General features: G+C 40.8%; 1 protein-coding gene across 2 annotated transcripts in view; it reads right to left on the bottom strand.

The window, feature by feature from the left end:
- Positions 1-610: 610 nt before the first annotated feature.
- UBE3B (ubiquitin protein ligase E3B) overlaps positions 611-24,173 on the bottom strand; it is a 123,024-nt gene continuing 99,461 nt past the window's right edge. For both annotated transcript variants that reach the window (XM_073582612.1, XM_073582613.1), the window contains 12 exons: positions 23,844-23,958; positions 23,008-23,107; positions 22,399-22,518; positions 21,685-21,861; positions 21,497-21,607; positions 21,285-21,422; positions 19,670-19,735; positions 18,293-18,351; positions 4,646-4,828; positions 3,830-3,941; positions 3,500-3,592; positions 611-3,352 (listed from right to left, as the gene is read on the bottom strand). In XM_073582612.1, the coding sequence (XP_073438713.1) occupies positions 3,161-3,352; positions 3,500-3,592; positions 3,830-3,941; positions 4,646-4,828; positions 18,293-18,351; positions 19,670-19,735; positions 21,285-21,422; positions 21,497-21,607; positions 21,685-21,861; positions 22,399-22,518; positions 23,008-23,107; positions 23,844-23,958 (1,466 nt within the window). In that variant the 3' untranslated portion in view covers positions 611-3,160. The remainder of the gene's footprint in view (positions 3,353-3,499; positions 3,593-3,829; positions 3,942-4,645; positions 4,829-18,292; positions 18,352-19,669; positions 19,736-21,284; positions 21,423-21,496; positions 21,608-21,684; positions 21,862-22,398; positions 22,519-23,007; positions 23,108-23,843; positions 23,959-24,173) is intronic.

Raw genomic sequence — 24,173 nt, 5'->3', positions numbered from 1 at the left:
TACGACCAGCGACACAATATCCAACACATGTAGAAAGATTTGTGACTGCTGCAGTTGCAGAGAGTCGCAGTGTGTCACCGTAGTTTATCGCTAGATGTGAAGTCGCAATGCAACACTCCACTTTTAGTGTCACTCGATATGTCGCCATTTAGCCCTAGCCATAAAGTAAGTAAACATGGATGCAAAGTAAAACAGCAGTTTTGGTTCACCTTATCCATTATTACATCACAATGTTATTTACGTTTGTGAAAATGAAACTGGAGATGAAAAAGCAATCATGTCATTATGAGACAATGTACGATTTTCATTGGATGGAAAAACACAAATGCAACAGATGACCACACACAGCTTTACATGCTCTGACTTCAATGTAAAAGCAGCGGATGGAAAAAAGGATGTTATTTTTTTTAAGAATGGTGACAAAATGGATGACAACTGATGTCTTTCTGGACACAGTAGAACAAAAAAAAATACTGGTAAAATCAATTGTTAGATCCTGATCTTGTCCTCGAGAACTTTCACAAAGGAATACTCTGACTTTATACATATAAACTGAATAATAAATACAATCAATAAAAGAGAAAGGAAAAAAAAGAAAAGGCAGCATGACTTATTAGAAAAGATACAGATAGTCAATTTATTTAGCATCTTGTGAAGCATTTATTTGCAGCAGGAGCTTCCCTTTTACACAGTAAGAGGGTGCCCCAGCATAGATTCCTGGACTTCTCGAGCTCAGTGATCTGAAACATCTTCCTAATGCCAGGGACATTGAGGGATGGAGTAGCAGATTCTCGCGCTGATGAAGGATCATAGAACATGATGAGAAAAAATGTCATTCCTTTACAGTGGCTTAATTTAACAGTAAAATCAAACAAAATCATACTGAATATATACAATAATGCTATAATAGAACCATAATGAAATTCATTTGGACTATGAGAACTTAGACTTCATGTAATCTCAAGGAAATTGGAATGTGAATTTTATGACCAGAATTATACTATTATTATAAATGTTATGGGCCTTTTTCAGATATGAGAACAAGTCTTGGGGCTCCTTTGTACACAAGTTAATTTCAACCTGATTCATGATCTTCCTATGTGGCGTACAAAGTTTTTGGGGCAATGACTAAGTGAAAACTCTCCAAATCTCAAAATTTCACAAAAACTTGGGAATTTTAGCTTAGTTTCTGCTCCAAAAACTCACTTAAAAATGTGTTCACATCGAGTTTATTTGTGGAGTTCAAAAACCACAAGTTTTATTTGAAGAGTTGGCGAGTTTCTGCTCTTAAAACTTATCAAAAATACTTAATGTGAACACACCCTTAAGGCTACGTTCACAATTATTTTTTTCTAGCTTTTGGAGCAGAAAAGCTCTAACTCTCCAATCAAAACTTGTGTTTTTAAGAGGAATTCTGCCCAAAAATCTTAGCAAAAAATCTCAGTGTAGACTTAATCTAAGCCTCAGTGCACAGGTCTTTTAAACTTGGGAGAACCCGCAGAGTTTTTTAAAGCGAAAGCGGCTTCAGAAAATGCCAGCAATTTTGGGGGCTTTTTTAAAATACTGCAAAAGACGCCATCTATTTATTTTGGTGGTGTGGGGGGCTTCCCATAGGCATCTTCATTTAGTTTGTAGTGTCTTCTAAGCATAAAAGTCAGAAGAAAGGTCAGGTCACTTCTTTTAATCGCTTCTCATTTTTTGAAACCTGAAAAAAAAAATCAGGTTTAAGGGTTTTCTGGGGGCTTTTTCAGCTGGATTTCAGAGTGGACCCACCTGAAAAAGACATTGTGTGCACATGCCCTAAGTGTACTTAGGCATGCCTCCATACATCTCTATACACATTTCTTCAAAGAAACATGTATATTTACTGCCAGGACCACTAGAGGGAGACTGATGCCAACAGTTAGCGGGTGAGTAAAGATTTAGCCTCTAATAAATAGATTCTACATAAAAATGAGCACAATTCCTCAACATCGGATTTTAATCTAGTTTTGGACTCTTAAAGAGAATGTATCATCTATAGTATTGAAAACAAAACTCAATGATAATGTAACACAATTTTTTAATCTGTTTTAATTTGATTTGATTCCAATTCCAGAACATGACCATAAGGAGCTCCGAGAAAAGCTTTACAGCTTTAACATCGACCATAAGATACAATAGGCTGGAAATATTAATTAACTTGGGATTAGAATGTGAAAAAGGATATCCTGTGATCTAGGCAGAGATCAGGGAGAGAATGTGAGCTGTGACCATCACCTAATTGGAATAATGGATCCTGTGTCATCTATAAATAGGGGTTACCTTTTATTGTATTCCTGATGATAATGATATAATTGCTGAAAGTGATCTCTACAGATCAAGAAATCTCAACCTATTTGAAGCTTAGTGGTCAAGTGATGGGATGGGCAAGATTTCACTATTATTTATAATAAAAATCATACCACAGGAAAAAAAAATAACTAAAAATGTATAAAATCAGCATCAACATAAAAATTGATTTAACAATATAATTTTTAATGACACATTCTCTTTAAGTCACCGAGTTGATCGTGCTACTGTTTAAAATACTTGTAGCTTTTGTGAGTTTCCCCCTTAGAGAAGAAAGACTGAAATTTCTTATATCTGTACAACCTATAAGTATGCACACATTATCATATCCTATATAATATTTATAATTATATATATATATATATATACACACTGGCCATTCCAGCGGTGTGGAGGTGGTTCCCCTTAATGTATGGCTTTACAGACCCTACTGAGCAAACCAGAATTCTTTATGGTCTGTGCAAGTAGGAATGAACTGAACTCATTGACAGAAACACCCGCATCCAAAGACCTTATGCTATAAAACTCTGCAATCTGATGTCCAAGCATAAATCCATTTCTTAAAACCACCTAGCAAAAAATCCTAATTTGGTTAAACACACTAGTACCACAAGTCAAAGCTTGTAAAATAAAAAGATCATTTGTGCTCATTTCAGAAATGGGGCAACATAGTCGCAACCTGAGGATTAAATCTAGTGACGGGACTGCACATGTGGAAGTAAATAGTTTAGAGTTTCTTATACATAATCCTTCATTTCAGAAGCAAACATGTAATAAATTACTTTGCAACGTGGTACAGATCCGAGGTGTTACGGTAAAAGAAAAATTGCTACGACAGTTCAAAGCCAGTGTTCATGCTGATAGCGTAGCGGAGCTTCTCCCGCAGAATCACCTTCTTGCTGTAGTTGGGAAGTTTTAGGAGGTTAAAACAGGTAGAGGAGGTGGGAAGGCGCCCACCGGGTTCTCTTTTTCTAATTGTAAAGAAGCCACGTAGAACGCTACCCAAAGTGTCTCCCGTATCCTGAAAAGAGGGGCAAAAACATGGATAGAGAAAATGGTTTGGGTCATGTAATGGAAAGTATAACAAGGCTGTGTTCAGCAGTGTTACATTACGTATTGGTGTTACTAAATCCAGGTATAAATGGTTACTTATGAATAACGGTCTCACCTGATCATCAGATACCTCCACACAGCGAATGGAGAATGGCGGCTTTAGATAGGCAAATCCTAACAGAGGAGGCCGGGAGCAAGAAGTAACAAACTGAAAGAGAAAGCAGAAGACATATAACAATACTCTTCCAGACATTATTAGACTGCAAAATCAGGAAACGCCAGATCCTCCTGGCGCTGCATAGTAACCTGGCACCCGCTGCTACTGGCATGGGCACAGGTTCGGTGCTCTTTCCAACCACTGGACATACTATTACATTTTACTTCAACAAGAACTGTACAATTATGTTTTCATCTGAAGAACTGGGGTTGAGGCAAAAGGGGGTACCTTTAGAAACATGGCTTTTTCATCCGAATTGAAATCATTTGCTAAAATATCCCACAACCAGACAATAACCCGATGACTCCCATGGAAGCCTCCATAGTACACGGTGTGTTTCCTGAAAAAGAAAAAAAAATGAATATTTTTTTTTTTTTATTACAATCAATTTTTATTGTAGGAAGTTACATTAGAAAAAGGAAAAATTCAGGTATCAATGGCATTAATACACAAAGAGAACAACGCTGTAACACGTGGTAGTATATCTTTTGATTATGATTCACATTTCCTATCACACCACCAACAATCATGTCTGATGCAAGTTACAACTTTTTTTTTTTTTTTGGTTAATCAACACCTAATACGTATAAAGTCAACCTACCATTTACTCTTTAATCCTCAAAACAAGGGTTTCAAACAACCAGAACCAGAGAGTAAGAAAGGAAGATATGAAAGGGGAAGGGAGGAAGAGGTGGGGGGGGGGGGGGAGAACCATGGATGGTTGCGAAGAGGCAACCAGGGAGGGGGAGAGGGGAGCTAGGGAATTAGATGGCGTTCCGGGGTAGCCCGAGCAGTAACAACAACATAGATATAAACACCTTGAATATTGACATGTGGTACGGATGAACTCCCTGCGTAACACTCTCTTTGACCCTATTTGACCAATTTTATTAATCTAAAAAATGAATATTTAGAGAGGATTTTAACAAGAATGATTAATAGTGGTTGCTTCTATGAAAGAGATTTAAGTGTAACATTCGGCAAAGGACACGTATGTCAAAGAGACGGAAAGTATCTCTTGACAGCTTTAATTATTTAACTTACTTGAGGTCATCTAAGTCGATCTCGGCATTGTCCCCTGATATGAGACGCTGCAGCTCGGGTGCGGAGAACATACGTATCCACTCAGGCCGGATGATAGAGCGGAAACCGCTGATGAGAGCAGCCGTCTGGTTCTTGATCTGTGTGTGCATGCGGAAGTGAGCCATAAGGTGGATGTAACTGATCCTGAAGAGCAGAAAGGGACACCGTCTGTACATGAACATATGGTAGATAAAGCAAATGCAAACTAGCAAATGAAAAAAATCTAAACTACAGACAATAATAGGCAATATGCAAAAAAGGAACCAGTAAAATTGCTACTACTACCACTACTCCTACTTAACCACTTAATAACATGTTTTCCACCTTTTTTTGGACCTTCAAGACTAAGCCAATATTTATTTATTTTTTTACTTTTGCATTTCAAAAGGCAAAACGTTTTGTTTTTTTCGTCAATATAGCTGAATGAGTGTTTTTTTGTGGGACGAGTTGTATTTTGTAATTGCACTATTTTTAAGGCACAAATGATTTATTAACTCTTTGTTACACATAGGCTCCTCAAAGGCACTTCAAAAATGAAGTGAAAAAAAATGAAAAATTGCTAATGAATTTTTCTCAATCAATTTTTTTTATTGTTATTATAATACACAACAAAAACAATCACATCAACAGGTTCATACGAACACACCATATGGCATAGTAACTACTGAAATAGATGATTGTTTAGTAACATGAAAACAAACTCCTCCCTACGGTATCAACAGTGGTTTGCAGAAGACAACTGACAACCTGTTATGCTAAATAACAAGAAAGAGAAAAGAGAAGAAATGTTTATAAGGACCATGAGGACAAATCACTAAGGCAGACGGAGTATGTACTATGATACTGGCATATTAAACATCGTAAAAGGATAAGGTAGCAATTATCTTAGCATATTTTGGTACATTGGGGAGGATAAGGATTCCCAAAGAAACTTTTTTGCAGCTACTCTGTTAGCTGCCTCTTGTGTATGGACTATCAGGGATTCCATCGGGTGAATGCTAGCCACTTCCCCAAACCATTCCTCTAGCGGAGGTGGGTCTAAGGACTTCTAGTGTCGTGGAATTACCTCCTTAGTGGCCTGAAGAAGGGGCCTCAATAACGATTTCATGAAAGCATTCTTAGGCATGGGAAACATAAATAGTAGAATTGCTTCCGGGCTTTTAGGGATTGACACCCCCCGTCATTTCTTTAATCGCTTTAAGAACACCTTTCCAGAAGGCCGCCAAGGCCGGGCACGCCCACCATTTATGCGACATCGAACCCACATGGGCCCCACATTGCCAGCACAAGTTGGATACTCCCGGGAACCATTGATGAATTTTTAACTCTTCTAACATTCTAAGAAATAAATTTTTAAAAAACCGATGCTAATGCACTTTATGGTGTAGTAACTACTGAGTCCGCTAGGGGGCGCTGTGTGGATGTCCCAGGAGAAAGGATGAAAGGCAGAATACTGAATGGCCGTTATGTATCTCAAAGTGGGTGGCTTTGGGATGGAGACTTATGTGTTGATCAGCAGTGATACTGCTGAGGTGTTGTTTCAATGTGTAAGGGAGAAGTCTCCAGGTAACTAGAGAGATGGGCAGGCCTGGATACCTACAAACCCACCCAGGGGGTGTGATTAAAGCACTATTGTAAAGAGTGTGTAAAGGCTTGAAGGACCTGTGATGAGGTCAGAGTCATGTGACCCGGTGGGTGTGGCTATGGACCATATAATGTGGCCAGGGTAGGTCACATGGGGGTAAATGCTGGGACCTGGTTGGTCCAGTGTGGAAGGTCCCGCTGAGATGAGGCTTCCTGCCTGACAGCACGTGTGGACGCTGTGTTTAATGGCTGCAAGTGCCTGAGAGTTCCCTGGAGGGAATGAATGTCTGCAGTACGGAGAAGCAGCAATGAGAGAACCCTGACAGGGTGAGATATAACTGTGAGGCTGAAAAGCCTGCGTATTGGACATTGGTAACAGAGTGAAGCTCTGTCATGGATGCTACGCCGTTTATATATTGCTGGTCATGGTTTATGATGTTTAATAAACCGCATGGACTGTTCTGAGTTTATGGAAAACCTGTGCCGAATCTGATTTTGTGGCTGCCAAGCGAGTGATCCCCTACTTAAATGACAGTGCTATCTCACAATTGGTGGAGAAAGCTATGGGTATTGTTGTAGCCTTGCTGCTAGGAGGACTGCAGAGGACTGAAGAGGACTGCAAAGTCGGTTGCTAAGGGCAACGGTTTCCAAAAAGCGCATGTTGCAGTGCTGGCAATGCTGAGCCAGGAGGGCTGACTGTTGGGGAAGCCACTGCCTGGCTGTGGTTCTGGAACCGTGGGGCGGCCTAGTGAGTAAGGCACTGTCCGGATCGGTGAGCCCAGTGCAGCCGTTTCCCCAGGAGAAAGAGACTTATAGGATACCTCTGCGGTAGAGGGGTCCGAGAACCTGCGCGGCCAGCAGGTGATGGTCGTGAAAACTGTGTTGTACTGACCGGGATCAGTGAGAAAGAGACTGGTGATTGATAGGGTGCCTCTGTGGAAAAGAGGTATTCGAGGACCTGTGGGGCAGACAAAGGTAACGGACAGGTGTTCATGTTGTACTGACCTGGGTCAGTGGGAAAGACTGTGTACCTGGAGGGTTCAGTTAGCAAGGTCCTGGAGGGTCAGTGTTGGGAGATTCTAGGAGAAGAATCGGATCCCTGGAGCATGTGGTATGACCTTCGACCTGGTGAGGCATGAGTATTGGGCAGTCTCAGGAGGAGATGGATGTCCTGAAGAGAACCCGCTAAGCCCCTGGACCTGGTGAGGCCGGGGTGTTGGAAAACCCTGGGAGGAGGGCCGCTCCCTGAATAGCACCCAGTGCGCCGTGTGTTGGACGGTCTCAGGCGGGGACGGAACGCCCTGAATAGCACACAGACAGGACACGTGAGTTTTAGTGTGTGGTGTTTTTTTTCTTTTCTCAACTCAGCCTGCGGTGGCTCAGTGGGAGTCAAGAAGGTGACAAGCGGCTTCCTGTAACTCGGCGGGGTTACGAAGTGGACAAGCGGCTTCCGGTAACTCGGCGGGGTTACGAAGGGGACAAGCGGCTTCCGGTAACTCGGCGGGGTTACGAAGGGGACAAGCGGCTTCCTGTAACTTGGCGGGGTTACGAAGAGGACACCAGCCGCTGTGTGTGAACAGCAACCGGTGGTGTCGGTGATCGGTGACAGCAGGAGCTGTGGTGGTGCCAACAAGGACTTGTGTGGTATCGTAAAAGAGACAAACTGTGTTGTGTGAACTGTGGTCTGAGAAGACTGGTATAACGGACATGGGGAAATGTCTATCCCCATCGAAGCCTTGGAGGAACACAAGGACAAGGGGGGTAGATTCCATATCTTGGTGCGCAAACTGAATGATCAGGTCTGTACACTGGTCAATATATATGCTCCTAACCGAGATCAAGTGTCATTCCTCAACAAAGTCATGAAAAAGGTGTCTATTATGAAAAGAGGTGATTTATTCCTTTTAGGTGACTTCAACATCACTCCCAACAATATTATGGACTCTTCATCAAGCTCAAGACCTAATTCAGATAACCTCAATGCATGGTTAGACAAAAATGAGTTACTGGATGCCTTCAGGTGTTTTAATTCTACATCGAGGGAATATTCACATTTCTCTGAGGTACATCAATCTGCATCCAGGATTGATTTAATCGTTACAAATGTATTTTCTCTCACTAGATTTAAGGAAATCTCCATTGGAAACAGAACCATATCTGACCATGCTCCAGTTTTTGGCAAACTTTTATTGGGTCCTCCCTTGAAGAATGCCAAACTCTGGAAGTGTAGTGCAAACATTTTCCATAATCCAATCCACAAGACCGTCATGCAGGAAGCTTTAGATAACTTTAGAGAGAACAGAACTGAAGTGACAAACCCATTCACTAATTGGTGTGCTCACAAGGCAGTTGTGAGAGGCGTCATTATTAGCATTACGTCTAAATTAAAGAAAGAGAATAGGGAAAAAATTAACACCACTCTCCTATCAATTCGAAAACTTGAAAGTATCATTGTGACCCTTGCCTCACCATCTCCCACCCTAAAATTAGAACTTACTAAACTAAGACAAGAACTCAGGACTCAGCTGAACTCCCCCTATGAAGCAATAGTAAAATCTTCTATGTACAGTGCCTACAAGTAGTATTCAACCCCCTGCAGATTTAGCAGGTTTGATAAGATGCAAATAAGTTAGAGCCTTCAAACTTCACACAAGAGCAGGATTTATTAACAGATGCATAAATCTTACAAACCAAAAAGTTATGTTGCTCATTTAAATTTTAATAAATTTTAAACATACAAGTGTGGGTCAATTATTATTCAACCCCTAGGTTTAATATTTTGTGGAATAACCCTTGTTTGCAATTACAGCTAATAATCGTCTTTTATAAGACCTGATCAGGCCGGCACAGGTCTCTGGAGTTATCTTGGCCCACTCCTCCATGCAGATCTTTTCCAAGTTAGCTAGGTTCTTTGGGTGTCTCATGTGGACTTTAATCTTGAGCTCCTTCCACAAGTTTTCAATTGGGTGAAGGTCAGGAGACTGACTAGGCCACTCCAACACCTTGATTTTTTGCCTCTTGAACCAGGCCTTGGTTTTCTTGGCTGTGTGCTTTGGGTCGTTGTCTTGTTGAAAGATGAAATGACGACCCATCTTAAGATCCTTGATGGAGGAGCGGAGGTTCTTGGCCAAAATCTCCAGGTAGGCCGTGCTATCCATCTTCCCATGGATGCGGACCAGATGGCCAGGCCCCTTGGCTGAGAAACAGCCCCACAGCATGATGCTGCCACCACCATGCTTGACTGTAGGGATGGTATTCTTGGGGTCGTATGCAGTGCCATCCAGTCTCCAAACGTCACGTGTGTGGTTGGCACCAAAGATCTCGATCTTGGTCTCATCAGACCAGAGAACCTTGAACCAGTCTGTCTCAGAGTCCTCCAAGTGATCATGAGCAAACTGTAGACGAGCCTTGACATGACGCTTTGAAAGTAAAGGTACCTTACAGGCTCGTCTGGAACGGAGACCATTGCAGTGGAGTACGTTACTTATGGTATTGACTGAAACCAATGTCCCCACTGCCATGAGATCTTCCCGGAGCTCCTTCCTTGTTGTCCTTGAGTTAGCCTTGACTCTTCGGACAAGCCTGGCCTCGGCATGGGAGGAAACTTTCAAAGGCTGTCCAGGCCGTGGAAGGCTAACAGTAGTCCCATAAGCCTTCCACTTCCGGATGATGCTCCCAACAGTGGAGACAGGTAGGCCCAACTCCTTGGAAAGGGTTTTGTACCCCTTGCCAGCCTTGTGACCCTCCACGATCTTGTCTCTGATGGCCTTGGAATGCTCCTTTGTCTTTCCCATGTTGACCATGTATGAGTGCTGTTCACAAGTTTGGGGAGGGTCTTAAATAGTCAGAAAAGGCTGGAAAAAGAGATAATTAATCCAAACATGTGAAGCTCATTGTTCTTTGTGCCTGAAATACTTCTTAATACTTTAGGGGAACCAAACAGAATTCTGGTGGTTTGAGGGGTTGAATAATAAATGACCCTCTGAATAAACTTTTCACAATTTAAAAAAAAATGAAACAAAGAAATAACATTCTTTTTTGCTGCAGTGCATTTCACACTTCCAGGCTGATCTACAGTCCAAATGTCACAATGCCAAGTTAATTCCGAATGTGTAAACCTGCTAAATCTGCAGGGGGTTGAATACTACTTGTAGGCACTGTATAACTATTACACGTCACTCAATAAACCCACGAGGTACATGTCCAACCGAATCAAAAACAAAAGAATTCATAATAAAATTAATAGAATTAACTCGATTAATGGTAGCTCTAAACTTTCGCATCCCCAGGAAATAGCAAATGAATTTGCGAACTTCTACGCCAAGCTGTATAACTTGAACCCTGACCCTAAACCACTTTCCCAAAACCTAGAAAAAATTGATAACTATCTATCAACAATAAATTTGCCTTCTTTATCTTCCGATGATTTAGTGTTCTTGTCAGCCCTGTTTACTTCTATTGAAATTGAAGACACCATCAAGAAACTTAATCTCCACAAATCCCCAGGTCCCGATGGGCTAACCTGCCTATTACAAAGCCTTCAACAATTCTCTCTCCCCTCACCTTACTGAGGTGATCAATTATGCCTCAGGAAAGGGAGCGTTTCCATCCGAAATGCTGATGGCTTCGATCTCGGTCATCCCCAAAAAGAAAGGGGATCCTGAAGCCATAGAGAACTTCCGCCCTATTTCGTTAATTAACACAGACATCAAGCTGTATTCTGAGATCATAGCGAATAGGCTTAGTCTGATAATTCCTAAACTGATCAGCAATGATCAGATGGGCTTTACAAAAGGGAGACAACCAGCGGATGCAACAAGGCGAATCATCAATACCATAAAATGGGCTAACTCATCAAAAACACCCATGGCTCTGTTGTCACTCGACGCCGAGAAGGCATTCGACAGACTTAGTTGGTGCTTTCTCAAACAGACACTCAAAAAATTCGGGTTCAATGATAATCTGATATCCTTCATCATGGCCCTATATTCAGACCCAAGAGCCAGTGTAATTTGCAACAACCATGTCTCAGAGCCATTTGCCATAGCGAATGGCACTAGACAAGTCTGCCCCCTCTCCCCCATTCTATTTAATTTAGCTATGGAACCTCTGGCCGAACAAATCAGGAAAAAACCCAAAATAGTATGATTGAACACCTTAAATCGTCATCATAAGGCTAGTTTCACACTTGCTTTTTTTTGCAGCGCGTTTTTCCCGCAAAAAAACGCATTGAAAAAACGCATACATAAGCATACAACTGCTGCGTTTTTTTCAAGCATTTTTATGAGCATGCATGAAAAAAACGCAGCGTTTTTATGCGTTTGTATGCGTTTTTAGCGCGTTTTTACCGCGTTTGCGTTTTTTTCCAACATTTTTAGGTGGCCCCTCACACTACCCAAACCATGACTTTACTAACCCTAACCCTGACCCTAACCCTAACCCTGACCCTAACCCTAACCCTGACCCTAACCCTTAACCAAATCATACTTAACCCTAACCCAAACCCTAAACCCTAACTAACCCTAACCCTAACCCTAACCCTGACCCTAACCCTAACCCTGACCCTAACCCTAACCCTAACCCTGACCCTAACCCTAACCCTAACCCTGACCCTAACCCTTAACAAAACCATACTTAACCCTAACCCTGACCCTGACCCTGACCCTAACCCTAACCCTAACCCTGACCCTAACCCTAACCCTAACCCTGACCCTAATCCTTAACAAAACCATACTTAACCCTAATCCTGACCCTAACCCTGACCCTAACCCTTAACAAAACCATACTTAACCCTAACCCTGACCCTGACCCTAACCCTAACCCTAACCCTAACCCTGACCCTAACCCTAACCCTGACCCTAATCCTTAACAAAACCATACTTAACCCTAATCCTGACCCTAACCCTGACCCTAATCCTTAACAAAACCATACTTAACCCTAATCCTGACCCTAACCCTGACCCTAATCCTTAACAAAACCATACTTAACCCTAACCCTGACCCTAACCCTGACCCTAACCCTGACCCTAACCCTAACCCTAACCCTGACCCTAACCCTTAACAAAACCATACTTAACCCTAATCCTGACCCTAACCCTGACCCTAATCCTTAACAAAACCATACTTAACCCTAACCCTGACCCTGACCCTAACCCTAACCCTAACCCTGACCCTAACCCTAACCCTAACCCTAACCCTGACCCTAACCCTTAACAAAACCATACTTAACCCTAATCCTGACCCTAACCCTGACCCTAACCCTTAACCAAACCATACTAAACCCTAACCCTGACCCAAAACCCAACCCTAACCCTGACCCTGACCCTAACCCTAACCCTAAACCCCCTTAACTAACCCTAACTCTAACTCAAACCCATAAATTCCATGGTTAAAAAAAAAAACGCATATGCAAAAAAACGCTTACATGAGCATGCCAGTGCGCACATATGCGCATCCATAGGCTATAATGGCCCTTTTTAGCGCAAAACGTGCGCATATGTGCGCATGCGCTTTTTTGCAGGGCCAAAAAATGCAACATGATGCGTCTGGAAAATCCAATCGCACACCCCAAAAAAACGCAGCGCATGAAAATCGCATACATGCGCTTACAAGCGCGCAAGTATGCGCACCCATGTTAAAGATAGGGGAAAAAACGCATGCGCAGGTTAGCGTTTTTTTCCAGCGCTAAAAAACGCAAATGTGAAACCAGCCTAAGATCAGTCTTTTTGCTGATGATGTAATCCTAACTCTAACCAAACCTGAGATCTCCATCCCTGAGGCTCTCTCAGAAATTAACAAATTCTCATCATTGTCTAATTTTAAAATCAATGAACCCAACATTCTCCCGTTAAACATCAGCAAGGACCAAACCAGATGTATTACACCTGCAACCTCCCTTAACTGGTGTGACAAGGAATTCGTATATTTGGGAATCACGGTGAACAGTATCCTCACTGGGTTAGTTAAATCCAAGCTTAAAAAAACTATCTGAATTAATAAATAAAGATTGCGTGATTTTCAGGGATAGATCTCTATCATGGTGGGGCAGGATCCTTACAGCAAAGCTCTTTACTTTGCCAAAAATATTATATATTTTAAGGTGTATACCACTCGCTATCCCTACCATCCATCTTTCTAACTTACAGGCACAGATTATTTCTTTCATTTGGGGCTATAAGAAGCCCAGAACGGCCACTCAAACCTTATTTAAGAAAAGACTGAATGGAGGTATAAGCATCCCTAAAATCACAGCGCACTATTATTCTTTGTTACTTAAACAAAGTGCCCATTGGTTATTAGATTCAGATCCCCTGGCTTGGCTTGACTTAGAGTTTACACTTAATAACAATAAGCACCCTAGATACATAATCTATAATGCCATAGCTAACAACCTCCCAAACTCTGTTGCCCATCCTATCTTTCAAGCTGCTGCACTCGCCTGGTTTAAGATCTCTAAACCAAAGAGAGGATCCCATAAAACGACCATCCTTAAAAAACTCAGCCTAACACTCATTTACTCCATGACTAACCATTCATTATCCCCCATCTGGGCTGATTTAAAAATATCAAACTTAGAAGACATTTTTAACGGGATGGAATTTTTATCCTTTCAAACACTAAAAACTAAATATAATATCTCCTCGTCCCTGTTTCTCTTAAGGATAATATAAAAATATTTCTCGACAAGAAACTAAACTTCACTGAGTCATCTATAAAAAATACTAAATAATTGTGGTCATCGTATTTTCTGGAGTCATGGCTTTGTTTATGATAACTACAACCAAGATACGGCCTTGACAAAAAGCCCTTCAATGCTGAGTTGGGAGAAAGACTTAAACTCATCCTTCACTGTAGAAGACTGGGAGGACTCTCTCTCTTTATCATATCACTCCGTACTCTCCATGTCATTGCAGGAGACCCAATTTAAGGGTATATCTTGTTGGTACTATACCCCCAATAGACTTGCCCATATTGGGACTATGAACTCGCCTCTATGCTGGAGGGACTGCGGCCAGAAGGGAGACATCCTACATGTTTTCGGGAGTTGCCCAATGGTTAATTCCTTGTGGTCGCAGATCTCCTCTCGCATTATTAGCAAACTTACAGGCAAAACCACAACCCTTACACCTCACTCGGCCCTACTTTCCCTTAATCTAGAGGAATTGGACCCTGCCTTAAAAGATACAGTCATCCATGTTTGTCTTGTGGTAAAAAATTCCATTGCATTCCATTGGAAGAACCGTTTCCTTCCCAAAGTTGATGATATCTTACAGTTGATCACTCAACACAGATCTCACGAGATGCATTTCGCATTGGCTAACGACCAATTCAGTAACTTCTACAAGAAATGGGACCAAACTTTCCCTACTCCTATTACTTGAATGAATCCTTTAACACTTAGTAATCTCGATAAAAGCTGTTTTAGTTTTGCCTCTGACATAACTGATCTTGTATCTACTATTTGACATAGGGTTAGATCTGTAATGACACTCATTATGCTCATTTGTGTGTTTTTATGTTCTTTATTACTATTATCATTCTATAGTATAATCTTGTATTCTACGTGTTTAGGCGTTGGCAAGATACGCTTGTAAAATGACATCATTAATGCATGTTTTGCATTTTCTTACATGTTGTCAACTTGTAATTTCCCTACTTTCCCTTATCTTTCCTTCTCATCCCCCCCCCTTTTTTTCTTTCCCCTGCCTTCCCCTCTCCCCATTGTTTAAAAGAATAAAATCTTTGGAAAAGAAAACACATCAACTTATATTTACCATTAACATAAAGTACAATGTGTCATGAAAAAACAAACTGAGATACAAGTGCTTCTCACTAAATTAGAATATCATCAAAAAGTTAACTTATTTCAGATCTTCAATACAAAAACGTGAAACTCATATTATATAGAGTCATTACAAACAGAGTTAAAAGGGACCTCCTGGGTCATCTGGTCCAACCCCCTGCTCAAAGCAGGATTCACTATATCATCCCAGACAGATGTCTTTCCAGCCTTTGTTTGAAGACTTCCATGTTCCACTCATTGATCACCCTAACTGTCAAAAAGTTTTTTCTAATAATTTCTGTGTCTACTCCCATTCAGTTTCATCCCATTGCTTCTAGTCTTTCCTTGTGCAAATGAGAATAAAGATGACCCTTCTACAATGTGAAAGCCCTTGAGATATTCGTAGACAGCTATTAAGTCTCCTCTCAGTCTTCTTTTTTGCAAGCTAAACATTCCCAAATCCTGTAACCGTTTCTCATAGGACATGGTTTGAAGAAAGGTCACCATTCTGGTCTCTCTTCTCTGAACTTGCTCCAGTTTGTTTGTCTTTTTTAAAATGTGGTTCCCAAAACTGGACACAGTATACCAGATGAGGTCTGACCAAAGAGGAGTAGAAGGCAATCATGACTTCACGTGATCTAGACTGTATGCTTCTGTTAATACATCCCAAAATTGCATTTGTCTTTTTTGCTGCATCACACTGTTGACTCATGTTCAGTTTATGATCTATTATTATACCCAAGACTTTTTCACACGTGCTGTTGCTTAGACCTATTCCTTCCATTCTGTATATGCTTTTTTCATTTTTATTCACCAGATGTAGTACTTTGCATTTTTCCCTGTTAAAAACCATTCTGTTAGTTGCTGCCCACTGCTCCAGTTTATTTATATCTTTTTGAATTCATAGAATCGTAGAGTTGGAAGGGACCTCCTGGGCCATCTCGCTCTTCTCTAGTATTAGCTATCCCTCCTAGCTTTGTGTCATCAGCAAATTTAATCAGTGTACCCTCAATTCCTTCATCTAAATCACTGATAAAGATGTTGAACAATACAGGGTCCAGGACGGAACCCTCTGGTACCACCACTTGACACATTCTTCCAATTGGATGTGCAGCTATTTACGACCACTCTTTGGGTCCGATCACTATGCCAGTTATGAATGCACCTAACAGTTGCCTTGTCCATTCCATACTTAGTCATTTTTTCAGTAAGGATGGTGTAAGATACTTTGTCAAATGCTTTGCTGAAGTCAAGATATACTATATCTACTGCATTTCCCTGATCCACCCAGTCAGTGATTCTGTCATAGAAGGAAATTAAGCTAGTCTGACATGACTTATTAGTTACAAACCCATGCTGACTCTGGCTAATCACTTCATTCTTATCCAGGTACTTACATACATGTTATTTAATAAATTGTTCAATGATCTTTCCTGGTATAGAAGTCAGACTCACCGGCCTATAGTTCCCTGGGTCCACCTTCTTCTTGTTGATGATTACAGCCAATGAAAACTCAAAATTCATTATCTCAGTAAATTAGAATTAACAAAACACTTGCAAAGGCTTCCTAAGCATTTAAAAAGGTCCCTTAGTCTGTTTCAGTAGACTCCACAATCATGGGGAACATTGCTGACTTGACAGATGTCCAGAAGGCAGTCACTGACACAGTCCACAATGAGGGTAAGCCACAAAAGGTCATTGCTAAAGAAGCTGACTGTATCCAAGCATATTAATGGAAAGTGGAGTGAAAGGAAAAAGTGTGGCAGAAAAAGGTGCACAAGCAACCAGTATAACCGCAGCCTTGAAAGGATTGTAAAGAAAAGGACATTCAAAAATTTGGGGGAGAGTCACAAGGAATGGACTGCTGCTGGAGTCATTGCTTGAAGAGCTACCACACAGAGACGTATCCAGGACATGGGCTACAAGTGTCACATTTCTTGTGTCCAAGCCACTCATGACCAACAGACAACGCCAGAAGCGTCTTACCTGGGCAAAAGAGAAAAGAACTGGATTGTTGCTCAGTGGTCCAAAGTGTTGTTTTCAGATGAAAGTACATTTTGCATTTCATTTGGAAATCAAGGTCCCAGAGTCTGGAGGACGAGTAGAGAAGCACACAATCCAAGCTGCTTGAGGTTTAGTGTGAAGTTTCCACAATCAGTCATGGTTTGGGGAGCCATTTCATCTACTGGTGTAGGTAAACTGTGTTTTATCAAGACTAAAGTCAGCGCAGCCATCTACCAGGAAATTTTAGAGCACTTCATGCTTCCCTCTGCCGACAAGTGTTTTGGCGATGGAAATTTCATTCTCCAGCAGGACTTGACATCTGTCCATACTGCCAAAAGTACCAATACCTGGTTTAAAAACAACAGTATCACTGTACTTGATTGGCCAGCAAACTCACCTGACCTTAACGCCATAGAGAATCTATGGGGTATTGTCACGAGGAAGATGAGAGACACCAGACCCAACAATGCAGACGAGCTGAAGGTTGCTATCAAAGCAACCTGGGTGTCCATAACACCTCAGCAGTGCCACAGGCTCATCTCCTCCATGCCACACCACATTGATGCAGTAATTGATGCAAAAGGAGCCCCAACCAAGCATTGAGTGCATTTAACGAACAAACATTTCAGTAGGCCAACATTTCAGATTTTAAAATCATTTTTAAGCTGGTTGTTATAAAGTATTCTAATTTACTGAGATAATGACTTTTGGGTTTTCATTAGCTGTAAGCCATAATCATCAATATTAACAGAAATAAACATGGGTCTATGCCCCGGAAGTGTGTCCTGCATGTGAAGACTTCCGGGGCATAGACTGCGCTGGAAAATACCGGCGCATGCGCAGTACCGCTTATATGCTTCGCCCACAGTTGGGCAAAGCATACAGCGCAGGCGCCGAAGGCCTCTTTGAATGCGCAAGCGTGGCAAACAACGTTATCTGTGATATTCACAGATGAAGATTATGCTCAGCAAGCCGAGGAGGGGGGGGGAAACCGACTAGGCCATGCCCATCGGACCGGACCGCGGCGATTTGCATACCTATTCACCAAGATAATAAAGGTATTTTTACATCAAAGGTGCGGGGTCGGGGGGAATAAAAAATCCTAAAAGAATCCTTATGGGAAGCACAATTGGGTGATATCTTTACATGATATCACTAAAAAGGGGTGACAGATTCCCATTAAGGGTTATGTGAAGTAAGAATGGCCAAAGATGTGGCCAAGAAGTGCATACACTTACTTGTTTTCATTAGCTACAGAAATGGATTTCCCTCCAGGGACCAGCTCATGGCAGACCAGCTAAAAAATATTTACATTCATCAGTGATCAGAAGTGGTTATTATAAATCAATAGTAAATGTGCATCATGGTTCACGCATCTGGAGAAATTATACATAGCGGAAAGTGGTGGCCAATCTGTGTGCCGCAACATATTATGGAAGAGTTCTCCACTAGAAGCAATGCAGCTTTCAATGAAACTAGCCACAATTCGTTTTCAGTCAGATTACACGTGAATCTTTAAAATTACATATACATTTTGTACCAATAGATTTGTAGCAATTTTGTACCTATGGGTGTCATAGTGGCATGAAACTTGTACAGAGCAATAATATGCCTGCTTTAGCAGTCCTTACTTATAGAGGTGCATGTTGATAAATAAATGCATTTTATAGACCATTAAAGATATGTCAACAGATTTCACAATGCAAACTGTAAGCAAAGATGATCTCTTAGATATGATAATAATGGTGTACTTACTATGGAATTGTAAGGCTGCAGAATCCTTTTTAAAAGTTATTCTGCCTAATACTAAGATGAAAATTTTATGAGCATAGTTAGAACAGAAAACTTAAAAACCCCAAGGTAAGTACACCAGCTTCATAGAATGTGTAGTTTGTATTGTGGAATTTGGGAACAGCTCTACTTCAATGCAGTATTTAAGAAAGCAGTAAACCTGAGCCTTTTACCTCCATTAAAAATTTGGGGTACAGCGAATCTAGCATTGGGTGCAGGGCTTGTATGACGTAACAAAATCACTAGAGCCCTAAGAACGCAAGTGCCGACACCTCTGAAACGCCACCGTATAGTATGAGGAATGAGAAGGGGGTTGTCCTATCTTTATAGTGCTCAGAGCACGGTTTCTCTAATGCACAGCTCCAAATCCCCATATAGACATAAATGTAAAATATAACACTTGAATGGTCGTACAGTTCTCCAGATCATGCTGCATGCTAGTTGGCTCAAGGTAACATGCACAATAATGTATGGGCACTGGACAATTGACTTGGCAACTGTCCCCCCCAGGATGCAGCAGTCTCTCTTCATGCCGATGAGGACATGAGTAGCGCTGTACTTTCAGGCACAATTAGAGAGAACTTACTGCATAAAGTGTTATTATTGAGTACAACGTATAGACAGAATGTGGCAACCTCACCGTAGCGGAGGCTGCACTATTATTTAATGCCTTCCTTATAAATTTGGATTAGGGAAGCCATTTATAGTATAGCTCTTCCAATGCTGTACTACACAACACCCCTATAAACTGTAAAATCACTCCAAAGATGGTGTTAAGAAAAATCACAGTAATCAATTTGGCAAAACAACAAAAAATCAACTACCTGACCCATAACGTCTTCATCATAAGAAAGAGTGAGGCCTAGATCACTGATATCGCCATCATATCGCTGTAAAATGTAAGACAATAGTGTTACTCAACAGGCAAACACACATCTATTTTTCAATGGAAGCAGCTATGCAAAGAGCTACATAATGACAAAAATGGATGAAATGTAGTAAACTCAAGATGAATTTCTGGAAAATCATTTATACACTTGGAAATTACACATTTGTAAGACTTTAGTTCCTATCTGCTGCAGCTAGTTTTGTCTTTTTTTCATTCCCACCTTTAAAGAGCCATAATCTATTTTGCTGTCAACATAGCCAGATAAAGAGCTTGTCTTTTCATTTGGGAATATTTGTGGAGTTTCTTTTTTACAGTGTTCACTGGTAGAAATGATCAGGTAACTTTATTATGCTAGACAGTACAATTACAGCAGTAGCAATGGCTAATGCCCCATTTACACCGAAGAAGGATGATGTGTTAAATCTCATATTGCAGGTCCGATAAGTATAGTAGAGACGAACTACAGACAGCTCCAATACCAGTGATTACGTGAAGAATCATAGATAATTATATTTCAAGTCCAATTGTACTATGTAATAACTAGAATAGTATAATGTTGATATTTTCAAGTGCCTGTGTGCAATAAAAGTGACGTTTTATTAACATGGTGACAAAGCATAAAAACTACTAGTCCAACGTAGTTTAATAAGTTATGCTTTAGTTGTCTTTGGGCAAATTGTACAGATATTTGAGACTGTAGATCAAATTCTGAGAGGCTTTCACCAATAGTTACCTATTTCAAAGTCAAAGCTGTTGATGATTCTCCTTTTCAGAAGAAATATTAGATACATTGACAAAAGTAGATATTACTATAAGTTCTCAATTTTAGAGCCAGTTGGTTGGCTTGAGTAGTTGCAAGAAAGCAGCCATGGAACCACTTCATATATCCAGAGTACTAGACAGTGGGGGGAATTATACTTTTTTGGGCACTGATATACAACATGTACTCAGTTTGGGCAATTAAGTAAATTTGTTACAAATTTCATCAAAAACACTGAATTCTGGGGAATGCAGAATATTTGTTATTCGATCAGAACGAATCCAACAATATAGCGGACATCTGCCTACTATTTTATGGTCTTCAGCTGCCTTCCCTGCAGCTACCTGATCCTCTGTGATGCACCTTGCACATGTGACCGCATAAGGCCCATAATGGACCTTGCCGTTGGAATAACCAAAGATCAGCACTGAGGATCATGACGTGGTAGAAGCAAAAGGACAGGTGAATGCATAGGAGAGATAGGTATTCTACTATTTTTTTAACATCTTCTCTCCCCTCTATTTATAATGCTTTGAAGTCTGCAGAGATCTCACAGCATAAAAAAAGTCTATTCCCAGGAACTTTTGGTTCAGTCCAATTTTATTTGTACCGAATCGTAAGCACCGGCCGAGATGATCGACTACCAGAAATGTATTTTGGGAGATTTGCTGATAAGATGATATTTATCAGCAACTGGAAGAGATGCCATCAGGCCTTTTACAACATGGTTCTAAAGCAAAAGTGAATTTGTATTACAGCATGATTGTGTCCCTAAAATCTTTGCTCTCACCTTAATGGATGTAAGATTCTTATAGAACTCCGGATCCAAAGAAGGAAGCTCATCTACGGAGCTGTAGAAGATGCTGTGATGGTGCCCTAATAACTGGCTAACAAAAAATGAAGCAAACGGAACATCCACCACAATACCCTAAAACAGAGACATGCTATTAAATTTCTTACTGTGATTTTCAGAGTATGTAGAAATTCAGGGCCATGCTTTACCTCATATACTGCCTTTCCAAGCATCTTCCCTACAAACTCAAACAACTGGAGGTAGTTCTCATGGATGTAAGATGTAGGAGATGGGTATAATCTATCTCCAGTGCTCGTAGTCTGCAGAAATCAAGAAAAGCACGTTACACAGGATTACTTAGGTAAGGGAAACTGACAATTTATGGTCCTCCAAGTACCTTGAAGAGATTTAGTGCAGGATCAAATACTTTCTTTATGATTTCCTCTAAGAATTCCTTAAAAACACCATCCTGATCTATTCCAGCCTCATCTACTCCTAAGTCATTAACAAATTTGACTCTAATGACTCCTTTCATAGCATTCTGGGAGAGCTGCCGTAGCTGGTCATAGCCGTCCTGTGAAGAAAACCCAATAAAGAAAACATTTTATTTGTGTTCAGGTCATAACATATTGTGGAATTTATTATTGCACATCACAACATTTCTAATCAGCTGTAATTGGCAATGTTCAATATGAGCAGGTACATCGATTTCTAACATGTAAGGTTAGGTTCACACCACCGATTGGAGTACCATGGTTCTGTTCTATCATAGGATAACAGAATAACGGGACTCATGTGGGAAACAGATCTAATCCATGATGGACACAAATGGAGCCAGTCAGACTCCATTTCACTTTTATGGGATCTATTTGGTTTCAGTTAGAGTGATGGTCATTTTAACAAAATTGCAAATAAAGCCCATCACAGATCACGTGGAAAGAGTTGGAAAAAAGTATCACCCGGGCACAACCTCAACAATTCAAAGTAAAATCTCTAAGCTAAAAAGAATTTAAGAATGTAGTGCAATTTACATTAAGTGTAAAGAGAGCACCAGACAGATCGTCTCTTAATTAACTCCTTATTACTACACTGTTCTTCTTGTGTACAGTACCTCAAGCATTCGTGATCGTCGTATAGTGATGTGTGTTACATGAGGTGACGCGGTGTTTGTCTCCACCAAACCCAGCTTCTCCTTTTCCTTGGTAACTATATTTCGGAACAAAAGAACTCTCTGCAGAACAGAGAAGTGAGGTTACAATTAAAAACAAGTGCAAAATGTTACTATTTTCTGACAGAGTGAATAGCTTGTGAACAGTCTATTTTGTGTCTTTTAGTTAAGTATTAGAAACAGTACATTCAAAGTGCACATGCTAGTTTTCATGGCTATGCATATCTGTTAAGTGGAACTGAAATATGGTGGGTGAAGGGTTAAAGGGTTTGTCCGGTCAGAAGATATTGATGACCTATCTCTAGTAGCTGTTCTGCAGTACTCTTCAGCGCCCGTTACACATTGGATGGAGCACCACTTTGTAGCTCAGTTCTAGAAGCTTACATCCAGCCGCAGTCATAGTACATCATAGTGGGGGTGACTGTGTCGGACCCCTACCGATCAGATCGTGATGACCTAACTTGTGGATAGGTCAGCAATATCCTATGACAAGGCAACATTTTTAATGTAACAGATCTGCCATATTTAATTTAGTCTAAGAAATGACCATACATTTTTGTGCGGGATGACATGAGGGATGTACTGAAGTAAGAGTTGAGCTCTTTTTCTCTCTTTGTCCAGTTCTTGGAAAAGCACAGCCGGTTTAAGATCTCTGTGTGGAAAGTGAGAATCATTTTAGTTGTTTTGAAGCCAAATAATATATGAATACAATGATCAATCTGATACTAGAGTGTAAAATGACAATGTTAAAAATGCAGTGCCACAATTACAGCCTTAAAGGGGTCTTCCATGCTACAGATATTTCACTGTGTATTTTCCGTTCCCTGGTACTGCAGCTCAGGTCATATTGAAGTGAATGGGAGCTGAGTTGTAGTACCCAGAAACGGCCACTACACAGTGTATGGAGCAATATTGTTCAATTCCATTCACTGTTTACCTCCAACCTCCACCAGAGCTGAAAATAGATGATCAGTGGTAGTGATGGCTATCAGATCCCCACTAATCTGATATTTATGACAAATCTTAATGATCCCCAATATCTTAACCCCGGAAAACTATGCCAGAAAAACTAATGTAAAAATAGGTACACTAAGGTGCAGTGCTGACTAAAAATCAGATGCTGCCACGCAAAGTTTCCTTAATAAACCATTAAAAGGGATTTTCCAGCTGAAGCGAGACCTGCTGCTATTTGAGAAGAGGACACTATTATACCCAATACAGGCAATGCTATGTAAACCCAGGCTCAGCAAACTACCAGAAAGATCTGTGTGGGTGTGTCTGAATTATTTATTTCATATAAGATTGTCTAGACTGGATAAAATTGCATACAGTCATTAAGATGTATCTACACAAAGCCTGAAACCTTTTTTTAAGGTATATTAACTCACTTCCGCAACCAGTGTTCGTCTGGGGCAAATCTCCTCCGGCAATCTCTCTCATACAGAACCATAAGCCAGCCATGCACGGAATGGAAAAGTTCCAAGGTTTCCCCTTTAGCATTCTCTGCAAAGAATATAAATATTCACATTTTACGAACTACAATCACTTAAGATGCAATGGGTATAACTGCTGTCACCAAAAACAGACAGCATGTGACAACCTCTTATTAGTGATTCCAGGGTGCTGACAAAAAAATTGACAATGCCCTCTTCGATTGTCACACTCTGTCCTATTCAGTGCTGCGCCCCCATCAGTCTGCTGGGAGCAACATCCAGTGG

Source organism: Dendrobates tinctorius, unplaced genomic scaffold (assembly GCF_039654945.1).
Source record: "Dendrobates tinctorius isolate UK_male_01 unplaced genomic scaffold, ASM3965494v1 ptg000073l, whole genome shotgun sequence".
NCBI lineage: Eukaryota > Metazoa > Chordata > Amphibia > Anura > Dendrobatidae > Dendrobates > Dendrobates tinctorius.
The sequence above is the reverse complement of the archived record's forward strand: the minus strand, read 5'-3'. Positions and strand labels throughout refer to the sequence as shown.